Source organism: Papaver somniferum, chromosome 1, assembly GCF_003573695.1.
Source record: "Papaver somniferum cultivar HN1 chromosome 1, ASM357369v1, whole genome shotgun sequence".
NCBI classification, from domain to species: domain Eukaryota; kingdom Viridiplantae; phylum Streptophyta; class Magnoliopsida; order Ranunculales; family Papaveraceae; genus Papaver; species Papaver somniferum.
In genome coordinates, this window is record NC_039358.1 from 218,057,229 (window position 1) to 218,075,822 (window position 18,594).

Genomic DNA, 18,594 nt, shown 5'->3' on the forward strand with positions numbered 1-18,594 from the left:
GAAGCAATTAAGCTTCGATCCTCTCCCAACCGAAGACGATGAGGATGATCTAGAGATATGGGACACGACAAATGGGAAAAAATTGGCGGAGATGTATAGGAATATGTCCCGACCTCAAAAGAAATTCCTATGGGATAACATGATGCCGGTCATGTATTCTTTCACCCAAGAAAATATTTTGGAACCGGAGAAGAGTGACCTGAAAGGTAGGAAGAGTAAGAAAATGAATAATTTTCAAACTAGACAAGCCAACAAGGAACTATTGGCTAATAAAAGGAATCCATTCGGCGTTGAGTACCATGATGCAAGGTTTGAAAAGGCAAAGAAATAAATTGAGAAGTTGATGAAGGAGGAAGAAGTCAAAGTTCCAAAAAAACGAGGTCGTCCGAGTATTCAAAAAGCGGAAACAAGTAACAAAGAGGTGAATGATAATGATTGTCCGTCACAAGCAAAGGATAGTAAAGAAGATGTCAAGGGGAAGGCTAAGATGTATCCTTCACAAACTAAGAACCAAACTAAGATAAAGGAGAAAAGGACCGTACATGAAATTGGTAGGATGAGAGGACCCAAAAGAGATAAGACTGGTAAGTATACGAGGCCTATCAATTTTATATACGATAACTACTTGGAAGATCTATCGCCAAGAGGGTGCTCTTCCTAAAGTGTTCGTTTCCGATCAAGATTCATCGTTGATGTATGCTATTAAGAAGGTATTTTCGGATGCATTCAATTTTATTTGTACGTTTCATATATGGTGCAATGTGAGGAAAAAATGCCAACCGATAATTCAACCACTTAAGTTTAAAGAATTAGAGAATATTGCTAGCTACCGTTGGAGATATGAGTAAAGAAAAAGAAGGAATTCTTGAAAGCATATGAACATAATGAGATGTTGTGGGCTTCTTTCCAAGGCGAATGGGAAACTTTGATATGGTCAATCACCGAGGATGTCTATGAAGAAAATTTTAAAATGCTTATTAAGCATTGGAAGACCGCCTACCCCGATGTCATTACTTACTTGGTCAAAGATGTGTTGGAACCTAATAAAGAAAGGTTCGTGAGTTGTTTCACAAATCGACACAAACACTTCGACAACCAAGCCACAAGTATGGTAGAGTCGGCTCATTATCGGTTGAAGAAGAACCTTTTTGGTTGAGTTGACACTTTTGTCACGGTTTTTGATGCAATTGATGAATATTTCAAAAGTGATGTTGTGACAATTAAAGCCGCGTTCGAGCATGACCTTATGTTTAGACACAAGAATTATGGTACTAATTGGCTACGGGAATTAACTTATAGAGTCTCCCATCTATGCATCGACTTGTTGATGATATAAATGGATTTGATTAAGACATTAGGCGCCACCTTGGAGGAAGAGTTTGTTTGTGCAATGAAGACATCTATGGGACTTCCATGCCGCCACGACCTACTTCGATACAAGGATGGTATCATACCATTTGAGGATATTGATCATTTTTGGAAACAATTAAGCTTCGACCCTCTCCCAACCAAAGACGACGAGGATGATCGAGAGATATGGGACACGAAAAATGGGAAAAAATTGGCGGAGATGTTTAGGAATATGTCCCGACCTCAAAAGAAGTTCCTATGGGACAACATGATGCCGGGCATGTATCCTTTCACCCAAGAAAATATTTTGGAACTGGAGAAGAGTGAACCGAAAGGTAGGAAGAGTAAGCAAATGAATAATTTTCAAACTAGACAAGCCAACAAGGAACTATTGGCTAATAAAAGGGATCCATCCGGCGTTGACTACCATGATGCAAGGTTTGAAAATGCAAAGAAAAAAATTGAGAAGTTGATGAAGGAGGAAGAAGTCAAAGTTCCAAAAAAACGAGGTCGTCCGGGTATTCAAAAATCGGAAACAAGTAACAAAAAGGTGAATGATAATGATTGTCCGTCACAAGATAAGGATAGTAAAGAGGATATCAAGGGAATGGCTAAGATGTATCCTTCACAAAATAAGATAAAGGAGAAAAGGACCGTACATGAAATTGGTAGGATGAGAGGACCCAAAAGAGATAAGTCCGGTAGGTATATGAGGCCTATCAATTTTATATACGATAACTACTTGGAAGATCTATCGCAAATAATTCATGAGCATATTATAGCAATGGATGAAGTGCAAGGCGATGGAAATTGTGGTTATTACGTCACGGCGGAACAACTTGGTCCTTTTATGGAAGGGAATAATCCGGTGCCCCCTGAAAATGAAGTGAACTATATTAGGCAACGATTGTTACAAAGCCTATGTAAAAACAAAGAATTATATAAGACAATGATGAGAACAGGTCCAAGAAAAGATGCAGGGGTGGCAGGGGAGTACGTTGCATTCGAACGTCGTTTGCATGGGGATTTTATCATTACCGAAGAACATTGGATGGCAATGCCCATTTGTGGGTTTTTAATAGCGGAGACATTCAATTGCGTCGTACATTGTTTCGCATGGACGGGTAGTAGATTTACTTACGCGCCTCCAACAAAACCTTGCAATGATGGTGTAAAGGATAGAAGACTTGTTCTTGGATTTGTTCAAAATTGTCATTTTATCGGCCTCAAACTTAGACCCGGTTGCCCATTACCACCCTTGATGAGTGCAGCCTTTTGGCCTAGATTTTAAAATAATTTTGCGATGGATTGGTGTGCAAATTATGCGACGGAAATGGATCTTTGGAAATCTTTGCATGTGCAGCCTCCAAGTGGACAAGTAATTACGTTTTCAAGTGATGAGGATGAAGATGTTAAGCAAGAGGTCAGTGAAGATGATGAGAATGAATTCAGTGAAGATGATGAGAAAGAGGTCAGTGAAGAGGATGAGATTCGTTTAGGATCTCCATAAAAAATGTTTCATGGATTTATCCGTTTATTTTGTGTCAGGTTCGGCTTATAAGAACAATTCACTGAAAGCCGAACCTGACAACAAAAAAATACCAGAGTTTTTTTGTCAGGTTCGGCTTATAATATTTTTCACTGCAAGCCGAACCTTGAAACTTTAAAAAACCAGAATTACTTTGATAGGTTCGGCTTGTAGTATATTTCTGAAGAAAGCCGAACCTTTCATGATTCATGAACACAAGAATTATTATATCATTCCAAATAGACTTTTCAAATTCATAGAAATTGTGGATTACATCCCTGCTACATAGTAGGCTTGCAATTAATTTCTAATATCCTAAACGGGTAATGAGAAACCTTCTAAGAATGTGGTAGTGATCTTTGTATTTGAAATTCTTTCCCTTCCATCGTCGCCATTCCTATAGAGTTCGAACTTCAATCTCAGAGTTTGTTTCACCTTTGAGTCGATATCGACTCACAATCCGAACTAAAGCTATGAAGTCTGTGACTTTTTTCTTAATACTTATAATTCGGCAAAACAATGACGCACTATCCCGGTTGTGAGGATTACCTGTTTCCGTGCTGAAGGCTTCATGAATTCTAACCAAGTAGTACATACTCATCAGACCATTTACTCGTCGTTCTTCACCCTTCTTTGGATAGTATGCTACATAATTAGTGCAAAGAGATAAATCTTCTTCTAGAGTAAACTTAGGAGTTGGGGGTGCCATTTGTTGAGCAAGTGTGGTTAAGAATATGAAAAAACATGTAGGTATATATAGAATATAGTTTTACAACGGCTATATCTTTCAAAAAAAGAGTCGTTCCTAGATTTTCGTGAAAAAAAGTAAAGGTTCGGCTTATAGAAATTTTAGAACATAAGCCGAACTTATATAAGTAACGACTATTTTTTAAAAAAATTTGAAAATTTTTACAGATTCGGTTCACCATATTGATGAGATATAAGCCGACCTATATACTGGATTACACCAATAATGATTTTTAAGGCTCGGCTTATAACTCAAATTATAGAAAAAACCGAACCTAAATGACAAATGATTCGGCGCGTAACTAACATTAGAGGATAAGCCGAATTCTATACATTCGGCGCATAACTGTTAAGCTATTCATTAAAACATGAAATTGAAGGTGTCCATAACCCAATCCCAGCACCATTAAAAACAAAGTTCAGCACCTAAAAGCAAAGGTGTTTGCAACACCATAAAAGTGTACTTAAAACTTAAGAAAAACATTAAAAGGAAGTTGGAAACATAAAAGGGAATTTAACCACGACCCCTCTTCTTAGTGGTAGGCCTTTGTTCGGGTTCCTCGGGTCCTTGTCCTTTGTTGATGATTGCATCCCACTTGTTGATGAGGTATTTTTGTTCTTCCACGGTCATTGGTGTTTTGCAACCAAGTTTGGCCTTCATTTTTTTCAACATCTCCCTACCCGCGGCATTGGTCCTGACACAAGTATGAAAGTTATAAGACTAATTCGGCGCAAGTATGAATCATGTCTTGAAATTTTTATTATCTTACATAGAGAGTGGATCGGCTCATACCACAAAACAATTATAAGCCGATCATATATATTCGGCTCACAACCGATACCGTCGAATAAGCCGAATCTATGATTATGAACTCAAACATGTATTTGGCGCAACATGATATCATATAAATAAGCCGATCCTATACACTTGTAAAATTTATGAAATTTTAACAACGATGTTCGGCGCAACCCTAATACTATCGAATAAGCCGAATCTAGACTTATGAATTTAAACATTTATTCGGCGCAAAACTAATACAACCATACAAGCCGATCCTAAGCACATGCAAAAATTCTGAAATTCAAACAACATTTATTCGACACAAAACTAATACAACCATACAAGCCGATCCTAAGCACATGCAAAAATTTTGAAATTCAAACAACATTTATTCGGCACAAAAATAATACTACCATACAAGCCGATCCTACGCACATGCAAAATTTCTGAAATTCACAAAACATATTCGGCACAAAACTAACACCATCGAATAAGCCGATCCTAAATATAAGTCTTTGTGTTACTAAGTTCGGCTCAAAACGGATTTCAGATCTACGCCGAGCCGTTCATATGCACTTTCAAGGTTCAGTTCCAAGAACAGCTCGGCGCACATCTAACATTTGTTTTACGCCGAACCATACCCTGTAACCGCCGCAGAACACATGATTTTGACGAATTAAATCGACCAAAACAATCAAAAACATCAAATATGAGATGGGTTTATAGAACTAACCTTCTTATTCTCATTTCCGGAGTTTGTTCTTCTTCAATCTCTTCTTCCGGTTGATTTTGAGTTTGTTCTTTACTCTCTAAATCTTCTTCTTCATCAATAGGTTGTTCAATCGGTCGATTTGAACGAGATACTGCCTTACGACGACCCATTATATAGATGAGTTTAATCGTCGATTAAAGTTTCACGAATCGACAATTAAATTTCCGCGATGAAAAAAAAGAAAGGGAAGGGTGAATGAGTTCAGCTGCAGAGAGGAAGAAGAAGAAGGTGAATGAAACTGATTTTAGGTGTAGTTGATTATATATTTTGTATTAGGGTTAGAGATAGATTAGTAGTAATTTAAAGGATTTAAGGACATATAGGTAATTGAACCACCCCATAGGATACCCCTTATAAGGTCACCCAAGTTAGGACTAGTGCTTTGTATGCCTAAGAAGATTTTGGTATGCCCAAAATCAGGGTTCGAAAGAATGAATGAGACTTGGAGACTAACTGGGCTTAGTTAGAAGGAACGAAAGGTCCATCTGAAAATAGCTTTTTTAAAAACTGGCATCTGTATAGACTGAAGTTATTGTTGATATAATTTGATAGAAGAAGAAGAAAATAGAAAAGGAGTCGAAAGATGAATTTAAGGCATAAGAAATTGTTGCTGCAGCATTCAAGAACAAGACTATTCTCCAGTTATTATGGCTCAGGAGGTAATTATAGTCAACTTGAACAAATTGTGAGGGATGAGTGCAAGTCAGGAAAGGTTCAGACACTTGAGGAGGGTTTGAGATACTTTGATCAGTTGATTTTAGAAAGACCATTGCCATCTAATGGTACATTTAATCATGTATTGGGATCATTATCCAAGATTAAATGCTATTCAGATGTCATTGGGGTGTATAAGAAAATGTGTTTGTTTGGAGTAGAACCAGATAGTGTTACATAGAACATTTTGATCAATTGTTGTTGTTAATTAGGCCAAGTGAATCATGGGTTTTGTTTGCTTGGAAAGATTATCAAGAGAGGTTATCATCCTACTGTCATCACTTTCACTACACTCATAAAGGATTGTGTCTTCAAGAGAACATTGATTTCGCGTACAAGGTGTTCGACAGAATGACTCAAATGGGTATTCGACCTAATGCCATTACATGTAATACCGTTATATCTGGGTTATGCAAAACTGGTAAAGTAGGTCGCGCTCTTCATCTAAAAAACAACATGGTGAAATGGAACTGCAGACCTGATGCTGTTTCATACTGCGCGATTATAGATGCTCTTTGTAAAGGAGGTTTAGTTGATCAAGCTTTGGTTCTCTTCTCCGAAATGCATGGCGATTCAAATGTTGTACCCAATGTAGTCGTTTACAGTTCTTTGATAAATGGACTTTGCAATTCAGGCCAGTTGGATGAGGCAAAGAGAGTCTTTGAGGAGATGGTTAGTAGAGGAATCTCTGCCAACGTAATTACGTACAGTTGTATGATTGATGGTCATTGCCGGCATGGTCAATGGAAAGAAGCAAGAAGATATTTTGATGAAATGATGGATCGAGGGGTTTCACCCAATACAGTAACCTTTAGTATATTAATAGATTCACTTTATAAAGATGGGATGACGGAAGATGCTTGGGAGTTATTTAAACTGATGGACAAGTTAAACATAAAACCTAATCATTTTACTTATAAGTTATAACTCAATGATCGATGGTCTATGTTTGACAGGTCGGCTGAAAGATGCAAGGAAACTGTTTGACTCGATGGTAGATAGGGGCCTTCAACCTGATGTTTTCAGTTGCAGTATATTAATTGGTGGATACTGCAAGAACCGTAAGTTGGATGAAGCTGTGCAGATATTCAAGAAAATGAAACGAAACGGGTTGAAACCCACAATAGTTACTTACAACATTCTATTAGTGGGACTATACCGAGATGGAAGAATGAAGACTGCAAAGAGTTTGTTTAATGAGATGCAAACATTCGGTGTATCTCCAAATATTATCACATACAATACAATGTTGGATGGGTACTTCAAGAATGGATACACTGAGAAAGCAATACAATTATTTGAATCCATGGAGGGTGTCGGTATCTTAGCTGATGTTGAAACATATAATACTCTTATTCAAGGTTTGTTCCAAGTTGGCAAGTTGGAAGAAGCTAGTAAACTGTTTATTGAAATTTCAAAAAAGGGATTAATGCCTGATGTGGTAACATATACCACAATGATTAATGGCCTCTTTTGCAGCAAGATGTTACTGGAGGCTAACAAATTAATCATTGAAATGGATGAGAAGGATTGTGTACCTAATGCTATAACATATAATACCATCATCAAGGGTTTTCTTGTAGGAAAGGAAACTGACAAGGCATTGCATTATTTTGGGAAGATGCGTGAAATAAAATTTGCACCAAGTGATTCTGTTAGCTGTTTGTTAGTAAACACTCTCTCTGCAGTTGAGTTAAAAAATCTCTAGTTAATTGCTGAGGCAACAGCGAGAATCTGAATCTCTATCAAGTTTCAACATATTTTGATGAATATATGGTTTCTTTCCTTTTCTTTTCTGTACTTCAGTCTTGTTTCGAGAAACTCTCAGTTGTCATATACACGGTTCCAGGTGCTGCCGCAATTAGACACATAGGTATTTACATAACAGAATGGGGATTTCTTCCAAAAGACGGCAAGGGAAGCTTCACAGGTACACCAAGATTTTGACATATTTCATCTGTAACGTGTCCTGTTGTAGTCTGTTTACTTAGGTTTCTGGTGCACTATTTTATCTGTTAGATTTTAGTAGAACTTGACATAAAGATAGTTTCACCTTTTCTCTGAACCTGTATCAATGTTATATAGCATACGATGCAAGTAAACTGTTTGCTGAAAGTCCGAAAAAGGGATTAGTGCCTGATGTAGTGACATATACCGCAATGATTAATGGCCTCTTTCGAAGCAAGATGTTACTCGAGGCTAACAAATTAATCATTGAAATGGAAGATAAGGGTTATTTACGAGATGCTAGAGGATACGATACCATTATCAAGGGTTTTCTTTTAGGAAAGGAAACTGACAAGGCATTGGAATTTTTTCACAAGATGCGTGAAAGAAAATTTGCACCAAGTGATTCTGTTAGCTGTTTGTTAGTAAAAACTCTCTCCGCAGAGGAGTTAAAAAATCTCTAGTGTTTTTTCTTCCTTTTTGAGTGAGACCTTGTAGTTGCTGAGGTAACTTGTGTCTTTTTTGGCAGCTTTAATTGCTAACTGTTGATCGTTTTTTCTTTCTGTGCTTTAGTTTTGTTTATTGAATCTTCAATAGATGTTTTACTCAATTGAACATCATTCAAAAAAACAAGGTTGTTCTGGAAATTCTCAGGTAGCATACATGCACGGTTGCAGGTGCTGCAGCAATTAGAGACGTTGCTATTACATATTGAAATGGACATATCTTACAAAAGAGGACAAGGGAAGCTTGATAGGTACACGCAGATTTTAGTATATTTCATGCATCTGTAATGTCTCGTGTTGTAGTCTGTTTGCTTAGGTTTCTCATGCACTATTTGATTTTAGTTAGAACTTGACATAAGCATATTTTCATCTGTCTGAACCTGTATCAATATTGTAGCGTCTGAATGATATGACTAAAGGAATGTGTACTTGGAAAACTCGTTGCTAAATCACTTCTTATGTTGCATTTTATAAAGTAGTATTTCTCTAAAAAATAAAAGTAACGCCGATGCCGGGGATCGAACCCGGACGGGTCACCCGCGTGACAGGCGGGAATACCTACCACTATACTACAACGACTTGGTTGTTACATATATTTCACTTAGCTCACCGAATGGCCCAAGTTCCGCCTCCAATGGGCGATGGCATGATTTAGAGTCTAATTTTCATGACACCTTGTTGACGACCTATTATATATGTGACCATACGCAAGAATGCTAAACAAATGGGATACTATGGCCTTAATGTTTTTTTTTTTTTTTTTTTTTTTTTTGAGGAAAAAAGGATATATTAAGAGGAAAAAGGTATATATAGGGTTATGTACAAAACAGATTAAGAATCTCTTCCCAAAAGAAAAACAAAAAAAAACCTCAAATTACATATGCAGAATTTGATCTTATTGATGAATAATTTGATTCATCGTAAAGTCCTTGAAAATATCCGTAGAAGAACTCCATAGGTACACGTCCAGCTTAATTGCATACACCAGTTCATCTCTGTGCTTCGGTCTTCCGCCATGATTCCTCCTATTTCTTTCCAACCATAACTCCCAACAGATTGCATACCCGGAAGTAAATGCCAGACTAACTTGATCCTAGGAGAAACCCTTTCAACTTTCCATCTCATCATCGTGCTATTAAAATCTCTTGGCCTGGCCAGTTGAACTCTCAACGAAGTAATGAAAAAATCCCAGAAGTGCTTAACCCAACTGCAATCAATGAAGAGATGATCTTGCGTCTCCACTTCAGTATTACAAAAAAGACACAAATTAGAACTAACCACCACCCTCCTGGCCTGCAACATACTTCTCGTTGGAACCGAATCGTGCATAGAAGCCCAGATGATGAACAGAACTTTTGGAGGAACATACTTACTCCGTAAAACCCTGTAAAACTCCCAGTCCGCATCGATATTGGTAATCTGCATATATATACCTTTGGCAGTCCACTCTCCCACTATTTCGTCCTCTTCCTGCGCCAATTGCACGTTTCTCGGATCAAACTTAATCTCTAGCAAATCAATACTCTCTGCCGGGTTGAGTACTCTTGAGAAATCAAACTTCCAATCTTCAGCCTTCATATCTGCAACAGTCACTGATTTAAATCTGCTGAGCTTATAAAGTCTCGGATATTTCTCTCTCAAAGACCTTCTTTCCAACCAACAATCTAGCCAAAAGCGAATACTTGTTCCATTCCTCACCTGGATGGAAGCAGAATCATAAAAGTCATTGCTAGCCTTTAGAGTTTCAAACCATAAACTTCTTCCAATTGTTTCCTTAACTTGTAACGGAACCAAATGGGTTTCATCTGCTTTAGTTTTTTCACACACTATCTTTCTCCACATCGCAGATTTTTCCTTCGCATATCTGCCAAACCATTTCACCAATAACGATCTATTTATAATCCTTAAACTCCTTATCCCTAGTCCTCCTTTTCTTTTTGGTTTTGCATATTTCATCCAAGATACCCAGGTCATCTTCCTCCTAACATCATCCTCTCCCCATAAAAACTTCCTCATTATGGTTGTTAACTTCTTTTCCACCGCAGCAGGCATGTAGTAAACTGATAAGAAGTAGACATCTATACTTTCAAGTGAGATTTTTATTAAAGTAACTCTACCAGATTTATTCAAGAACTTCCTCTTCCATGGTGCTAATTTTTTCTTCATTCTCTCAATTACCACCTCCCATATATCTGCACTCCTCTTACGAGCTCCAATTGGCAGTCCCAAGTAAGTAATCGGCAAAGGATCAACCTTGCATCCCAGTTCCATAGCCAAATCATGAATCAAATTATCCTCTCCAATACTTGTCATCGAGCTCTTTTCTAGAGTCAACTTCAACCCAGTCAAAACTTCAAACATTCACAAAATAAGTAGAAGTCTCCTTACCTCCACCTTAGATGCACCGAGAAAAATAATTGTATCGTCCGCGAACTGAAGATGTGATACCACAGTTCCATCCTCACAAACTTGAAAACCAGTCAGCCTCCCATCAATTACTGCATCAGTAATCAGCAAAGAAAGCACCTCTACCACTAATAAGAAAAGAAAGGGTGATAGTGGATCACCCTATATAATTCCTTTTGAAGGCTTAATTCTCTGTGTCGCTTCACCATTCACCAAAATCAAAAACTGTGCACCAGTAACACACCATTTAATCCAATCAACCCACCTTTCACCAAACCCGTTCTTCCTCAAGATAGTAAATAGATAAGGCCAATTGACGTTGTCAAAAGCCTTCTTTATATCGATCTTACATAAAATACCAGGAATCTTCTGTCTTAGTCTGCTATCAATGCATTCATTAGCTATTAGGATGTCATCTAAAATTTTCTTATTTTTAATAAACGCACCTTGCGCACTTGAGATGAGACCAGGCATTACCATCTTAATTCTTTCCACTAGAAGTTTTGATATAATCTTATAAAAACTGCTAATAAGGCTCAAAGGCCTAAAATCCTTTACTGTATCTGAATCCTCTTTCTTAGGTATAAGCTTAATGAAAGACATGTTGAGTCTCCAGTCCAGCTTACCTTTAACATGGAATTCATTCACCGCTGCCATAATATCTACCTTCATGAAACTCCAACAAGCCCTATAGAACTCAATGTTGTAACCATCAGGCCCTTGTGCCTTATTTTTTCCACACTTTTTGATAACATCCTCCACCTCCGCTTCATCAAAAGGTCTCTCCATCCAATCTTGTTGAGTTTGATCCAGCTTTTTAAACTGCAATCTATCAAAAGAAGGATTCACTGTAGAAGAAGCACTGAAAAGTGAGGTATTGGTGTGGAATGGAAAACACACAAAAAACTTGCAAGTATACAAGGTCAAGCTTTATAATATAGGGATAAGAAAGGGATCAGTCCACAGGGAGTAGGAGTGCTTAAAAGAAATTTTCCTAAGCTATCAATGGGTGCAAAGCACTATGGCAGTGAGCAAAGCAAGGTAATGTGGCAGATGCAAAGAACTAAAACAGTTAACACAACAAAGCAGTTAACACAAGATGGCAAAACAGCAAGGATTAGATGGCAGATGATATAAAATAACAACAGCAAGGAACCAAGGCTGTAAGCCAAGGGCAGGGGTGAGATTGTGCACTGATTTCAGTGCACAACAGCTACAAATTGTAAGAACTAAGCAAAACAGTAAAGGAAAGTAACTAAGCAGTGAATAAAAGCAGAGCTGGAATTGTAAGTGACTGAAGAAAGGAATTGTGGCTAAGCTAATGGCTTAGAATCCACCTTGGTTTCCTAGCCAAACAATGTAGTTCTAGGTTGAAATTAAGACCCTAAGCATACAAATGGAATGGAAAGAAAATTAGCTTGCTCAACTAATGTGCTCCTAGCATTGACTGTCTTTTGACAGTACAATCAATCACAAGCACACAGATGAGCACTAATCTCTCCCATTGCTCAAGAAAAACAAGCATTAAGGCTCTAACCTAGCAATTCATCATCCAACAATGCACTAAGGCTTCATCTGAGCCTTAGCTGCAGTAACTTAGTTCATGAAAAACATGTTAACAACATCAACATTCATCACATATGCTAATTGAAACAACATTCTCAACATTGAAGATAAAAATCAAAACATCATATAACATTCACTATCAACTGTCATGCAATAACTGAAATTGAAATTGCAAACAAACAGAACAAAATGTTTTTCTGGCTAGTCCAGAGATCATCATCCCTCTACCCCTCTACATCACCCCCTATTTATATCACCAAATACCCAATTTTTCCGAAACCCTAGAATTGAAATTAGGGTTTTCAATCTCCGAAATTTACTCACCAAAACTTTGAATTGACGTCGCCCCATGTCTTCTCTGCCTCTCTCGGTTCTTCTCCTGCTCCCAATCGCTACAATTGCTCCATAATTTGAGGTGTTTTATCAACCCTCACCTAGGTCAGTTGGTGAGAGAGGTTAAAGCGCTTCGAATTAGGGGGATGGGTCGTGTCGGGTAATGATGGAGATGGTGGAGTTGGTGGTAGTTGGTGTAGGTAGTGGTGGTTGTGGAAGTGGAATAGGTGGTGGTACGGCAGGGTATGGTGGTTCTGTTGCAGAGAGGGGGAGAGGAAGAAGAAGGTGGAGGTCGATATGGGTTAGGGTAGGGAGCTGTTTGGCTAGGTCATAGGGTTCGAGTATTAGTATGTTAGGCGGGTGTATCAAGATGTGTGTACCACGAGCTGAAGCCACTGGATATGGAGATGGTAGGTGGATCGGACGGCTAAGAAAGAAGCAGCTTGTAGCGACCGTAGGATGTAAAATACAACGAAGTCTACGGTGCGAGATTAGGTTAGGTGTTGTAGTGTTTAGCGGAATCATCGGGATTTGATGCACAGGAATAGGAGCGACCGTAGGATGCTGAAATGCTTCGATCTGACGGCTGAAATCCGAGACGGGCTTGGATATAGAAAATGGGTTTGGGTGAGGGTTTTGGGCCTTGGGTATGCCAGGACCATGTCTTCTTTAAGAACAATTCTTCCTCTTCAAGCCCACTTCTAGCCTTTTGGTCTTGTGCACGACATTCTTCGCGGCTTCCTTGTGTAATTCCTCCCGTCTTTTCACTACTTTTCTTCTCTTTTCGCTCCGCAATTCATCCAAACTTTATTTATTACCTAAAAATGCAAAATTAAGTAAGAAAAATATTTATTCTTGAAAACAATGAAAATACAGAATATGGGATAAAATGTAGAATTACTGCGCAAAAGATGAGTTAAATGCCAACAAAAAGGGATAAATATATACAATATTTGGCACTCATCAAATACCCCCAAACCTGAATTTTACTTGTCCTCAAGTAAAACAAAATTAAGGAAATCCTACCTATACCACTGTCGCTGGTCTCTCGAATGCATTTAGCATATGCACTAAGCCTTTTAAACCACTAAGTGTCCCTAGTGGACGAGTTAAGTCTCGTGAAGGTTTGCTTAGAACGTACCTACAAAGTTCTAGGTCAAAATATAAGCTCAGATTCCATCAAATGTGACATGTGCAAGTCAGTTAAGCTCACAGCAAAATGGAGATGTCAATCTAGCTATCGAAGGCACAATCCTAGCACTGATAACAAATAAAGACATGTGATAAGAGTGTAAAGTGTATCTACACATGTGTAAAGAAAGATCTGAAGGTTATGACTACTAATCACCAAGAGATAGTTTCTCAGGCTAAGAACCAAGGTCGAAATCTAGCTAGCTGTCCGGACTTTACGAGAATTGTGAATGAGTGGAGGTATTTCACATTACTCGCGTTGTACATCAATGGCATACACCCTCCTTGCTTATTACAATGAAACAACAAAATGATATTTACATGACTCTTATTTACATTGACTACTCTCTTTTTTTTGGAACAAGAGATGATGGAATTGATAAACACTTGATTTTTTGTATTTTTCTGATATTTTTTTTTTTTTTGAATATACATCGTTTTTTTTTTTTTTTTTTTTTTTTTGAGAAGGAAACACTTTTGATACATATACAAAAGAAACAAAAGATTACTGACACTTTGCAAGAGGTAGCCCTTTTTGATGCACCCAGTTAAATTCGATGGTTGTCTTTCTTAATGTAACCTCCACCTTCTATCCCAACCAACCAAAGAACAAGCTAGTCAGTTTCGTTCAGTATTCTAAAGTGATTGGCAATCGTAACTTCCTATCAACACTTTGAAGATCGAGGCCATACATGTATTGGTAGATCGGGTGGCGCGTGCAAATTTCTTATCACTATGTGAATGTGCTAGAATCAGGGTGCCTAAAATCTAGACTAAGACTCCTAATAATTACATATTTGCACAAGAGTCAACATTTCAAGGTAAATGAGCTCCATTTTTATGATTTTTAATTTTTTAATTTTTATTTTGATTTTTCAAGTTTTTTTTTTTTTTTTTTGGAATTTTTAATTTTTTTCAAAAAGATGGAGTTTTGTTTTCAATTATAGCATATTATCGTGGGTAGCTCGCTATACCCCCAAACCTAAACTAACCATTGTCCTCAATGTTTCAAAATATGAAGAGATTATAAAAACAAATATGAAGAGGAACATGCTGAGTAGAGTAAAGGAGAGAGAATACCCGATTGTACGACGACAGAAGCTCGATTAAAAAACTCCGTTATTCAAGGCAAAAATCCATCAATTAGGAGTCACAATGGATGAGCACAAAATATATACACAAGGAAATAAAATATTCGACTAACATATTATCTACAAGAAAATTTGGTGTTTAATGGGATTGGACTTTTTGGGAAAAATTTGGTTTTGTCGGGAGACATTTGGTTTTGATGGGAAAAAAAGAAAAATTTTGGTTTTTAGGGAAAGATTTGGAAAACTTTTTGGTTATTTAGGGAAAGATTTGGAAAACTTTTTGGTTATTTAGGGAAAGAGTGGACCAGTTTAGTCCACATAGACTGGGTCCTCCAGGTTGGTTGTTTCAAAGTCGGGTGGAAATGGCTCAAGGAATGGCTTTAATCTCTGCCTGTTGACTTTGAAAACGTTCTTGTTGGAAACATCCTCCAGCTCTACAGCTCCATGAGGAAAAACTGTGCGTACTAGGTACGGACCCTTCCATCTGGAACGCAGTTTTCCTGGAAAAAGATGTAATCGGGAGTCATACAGCAAGACTTTCTGACCAGGAGTGAAGGATTTGCGTAGAATACGCTTGTCATGAAATATCTTCATCTTCTGCTTATATAACCTGGCACTGTCATAAGCCTCATTTCTCAATTCTTCCAACTCGTTGAGTTGAAGTTTCCTTTGAATTCCAGCTTCGTCCAGAGAAAGTTCAGCTCTTGATTGCCCAGTAGCACGATGTTCTAATTCCACAGGTAGATGGCACGGCTTTCCATACACTAGACGATAGGGGGACATGCCAATTGGTGTCTTATAAGCTGTTCTATAGGCCCACAAAGCATCATTCAATCTTAATGACCAATCTTTCCTAGACGGGTTAACGTCTTCTCAGAATGTGCTTAATTTCCCTATTAGAAACTTCACTTGTCCACTCGTCTGAGGGTGGTACGGAGTAGCAACCTTGTGAGTTATCCATACTTGCGTACTAAAGACTCAAAGTACTTGTTACGAAAATGTGAACCGCCGTCACTGATGATAGCTCTAGGGGTACCAAAACGTGCAAATATGTTTTCCTTTAGAAATGAAAGTACCACCTTGTGGTCATTTGTTCTGGTTGCTATGGCTTCTACCCACTTAGAAACGTAATCAACTGCGACTAGGATGTACAACTTGCTGTCAGACATGGGAAATGGACCCATGAAGTCTATCCCCCAAACATCAAAAATCTCCACAATCAAAATGGGGTTCAATGGCATCATGTTTCTCCTCGAAATGCTTCCTAGCTTTTGACAGCGTTCACAAGCAACACAATAATCATGGCAATCCTTGAACAATGATGGCCAATAGAATCCACACTGCAAGATCTTTGCAGCGGTTTTCTTGGCACTGAAATGGCCTCCACATGCTTGGTCATGACAGAAAGATATCACATCTTTCTGTTCAGTGTTGGGGACACATCTCCTAATGATTTGGTCGGGCAGTACTTAAACAAATATGGGTCATCCCAAAGGAAATGTTTAACTTCAGCCAGAATTAGAGCGGTCTTGTCTCGACCAACGTGAGGGCATCCTACCTGTAGCGAGGTAGTTAACAATATCAGCAAACCAAGGAAGGTCTGAGATAGACATCAGCTGTTCATCTGGGAATGATTCTCTAATCAGCTCAAATTCATCAATAGACTCTAAAGTTAATCTAGACAAATGATCAGCAACCACATTCTCACAACCTTTCTTATCACGGATTTCGAGATCGAATTCCTGTAAATAGTATCCATCGAATAAGGCGAGCTTTAGCATCCTTCTTGGAAAGAAGATACTTCAAAGCCGCATGGTCTGTGTATATGATGATCTTAGACCCTATCAGATAAGATCTAAACTTGTCTAATGCGAAAACGACGGCAAGCAATTCCTTCTCGGTAGTTGAATAATTGAGTTGGGCATCATTAAGGGTTTTGCTAGCATAGTATATCACATATGGTAGTCTATCAACTCGCTGTCCTAAAACAGCACCAACAGCATAATCAGAGGCATCACACATAAGTTCGAACGGAAGCTTCCAATCGGGTGGTCGGACTATAGGAGCGGTGGTGAGAAGGGTTTTTAATTCCTCCCATGCCTTCACACAAGCAGCATCGAAATTGAAGGCAACATCTTTGGAGAGAAGACTGCACAGAGGTCTGGAGATTTTGCTGAAATCTTTGATGAATCGCCGGTAAAAACCAGCATGACCTAGAAATGATCTGATCTCCTTCACAGAGCGAGGTTGTGGTAGATGTTGAATGAGGTCAACTTTAGCTTTATCCACTTCAATTCCTTTTTCTGAGATGATGTGTCCTAGAACTATTCCTGAATTCACCATAAAATGGCATTTTTCCCAATTTAGAACAAGGTTCTTTTCTTTACATCTGGATCACGAGGGCAAGATGCTTCAAACATTCGTCAAACGAGGAACCAAAAACAGAGAAATCATCCATAAAGATCTCGAGAAAACTATCTATCATGTCAGAAAAAATGCTCATCATGCAACGCTGAAAAGTAGCAGGTGCATTACACAACCCGAAGGGCATACGTCTATAAGCAAACGTCCCAAATGGACACGTGAATGTAGTTTTTTCCTGATCTTCTGGAGCAATGTGAATTTGGTTATAACCGGAAAAGCCATCTAGAAAACAGTAGTGACTGTGTCCAGACACACGTTCTAGCATTTGGTCAATGAAAGGGAGCGGGAAGTGATCCTTCCTTGTTACTGTGTTCAACTTCCTGTAGTCGATGCATACTCGCCATCCTGTGGTTGTACGAGTAGGGACTAATTCATTCTTGTCGTTCTGAACTACAGTAATGCCTGACTTCTTAGGCACAACTTGAATGGGACTAACCCATTTGCTAGGTATTGGGTATATGATACCCGCATCAAGTAGTTTCAGGATCTCTCCTTTGACTACATCTCTCATGTTAGGATTAAGTCTCCTTTGCATTTCCCTCGATGGTTTGGCATTCTCTTCAAGGTTAATGTGGTGCATGCAAATGGTGGGACTAATTCCTTTGAGATCTGAGATGGTCCATCCTAAGGCCTCTTTGTGTTCCTTAAGTACTTCTAAAAGCTTACTTTCCTGTTCCGTGTCTAAACATGATGAAATAATGACGGGTAAAGTATCAGAAGAACCTAGGAATGCGTACTTCAACGTACTAGGCAATGTTTTCAATTCAAGCTTGGGTGGCTCAACAATGGATGGAATAAGCTTGGAATCAGAGAGTAAGGGTGGTTCCACTTCATATTTCCTTTCAGTGATGTCCATTTGAGGTACAGATTCGAGCAGAGATAGGACGTCACTACAGTATGCATCATCATAGGAATCTGGTTAAAGTTCTCCATACATGCTTGAAAGGGGTCGACGGATAGAATGTTAGTCAACGAATCTTGCATTAATCCTTCAATCATATTAACTTCATGCACATCATCATCATCAAGATTCACAGGTTGTTGACTAATATCGAACACATTCAATTCTACCGTCATGTTACCAAAAGACAGTTTCAACACTCCATTACGACAATTAATGATCGCGTTGGACGTAGCCAAGAAAGGACGTCCTAAGATGACAGGAATGTGACAGTCTGGGTTTTGTACAGGTTGAGTGTCTAAGACAATGAAGTCTACGGGAAAATAGAATTTGTCAA

At 38.4% G+C, this 18,594-nt stretch overlaps 2 protein-coding genes across 2 annotated transcripts; both read left to right on the top strand.

The window, feature by feature from the left end:
- The first annotated feature begins 5,766 nt into the window (after window positions 1-5,766).
- LOC113316116 (pentatricopeptide repeat-containing protein At1g12300, mitochondrial-like) lies at window positions 5,767-6,847 on the top strand. Its single transcript, XM_026564341.1, has one exon. The coding sequence runs from the start codon at window positions 6,244-6,246 to the stop codon at window positions 6,817-6,819; it is 576 nt and encodes a 191-aa protein (XP_026420126.1). The 5' UTR covers window positions 5,767-6,243; the 3' UTR covers window positions 6,820-6,847.
- Window positions 6,824-8,492, top strand: LOC113316110 (pentatricopeptide repeat-containing protein At3g22470, mitochondrial-like). The gene has a single exon (XM_026564335.1). It carries the CDS (start codon window positions 6,824-6,826, stop codon window positions 7,598-7,600), a length of 777 nt encoding a protein of 258 aa, XP_026420120.1. The 3' UTR covers window positions 7,601-8,492.
- Window positions 8,493-18,594: the final 10,102 nt, after the last annotated feature.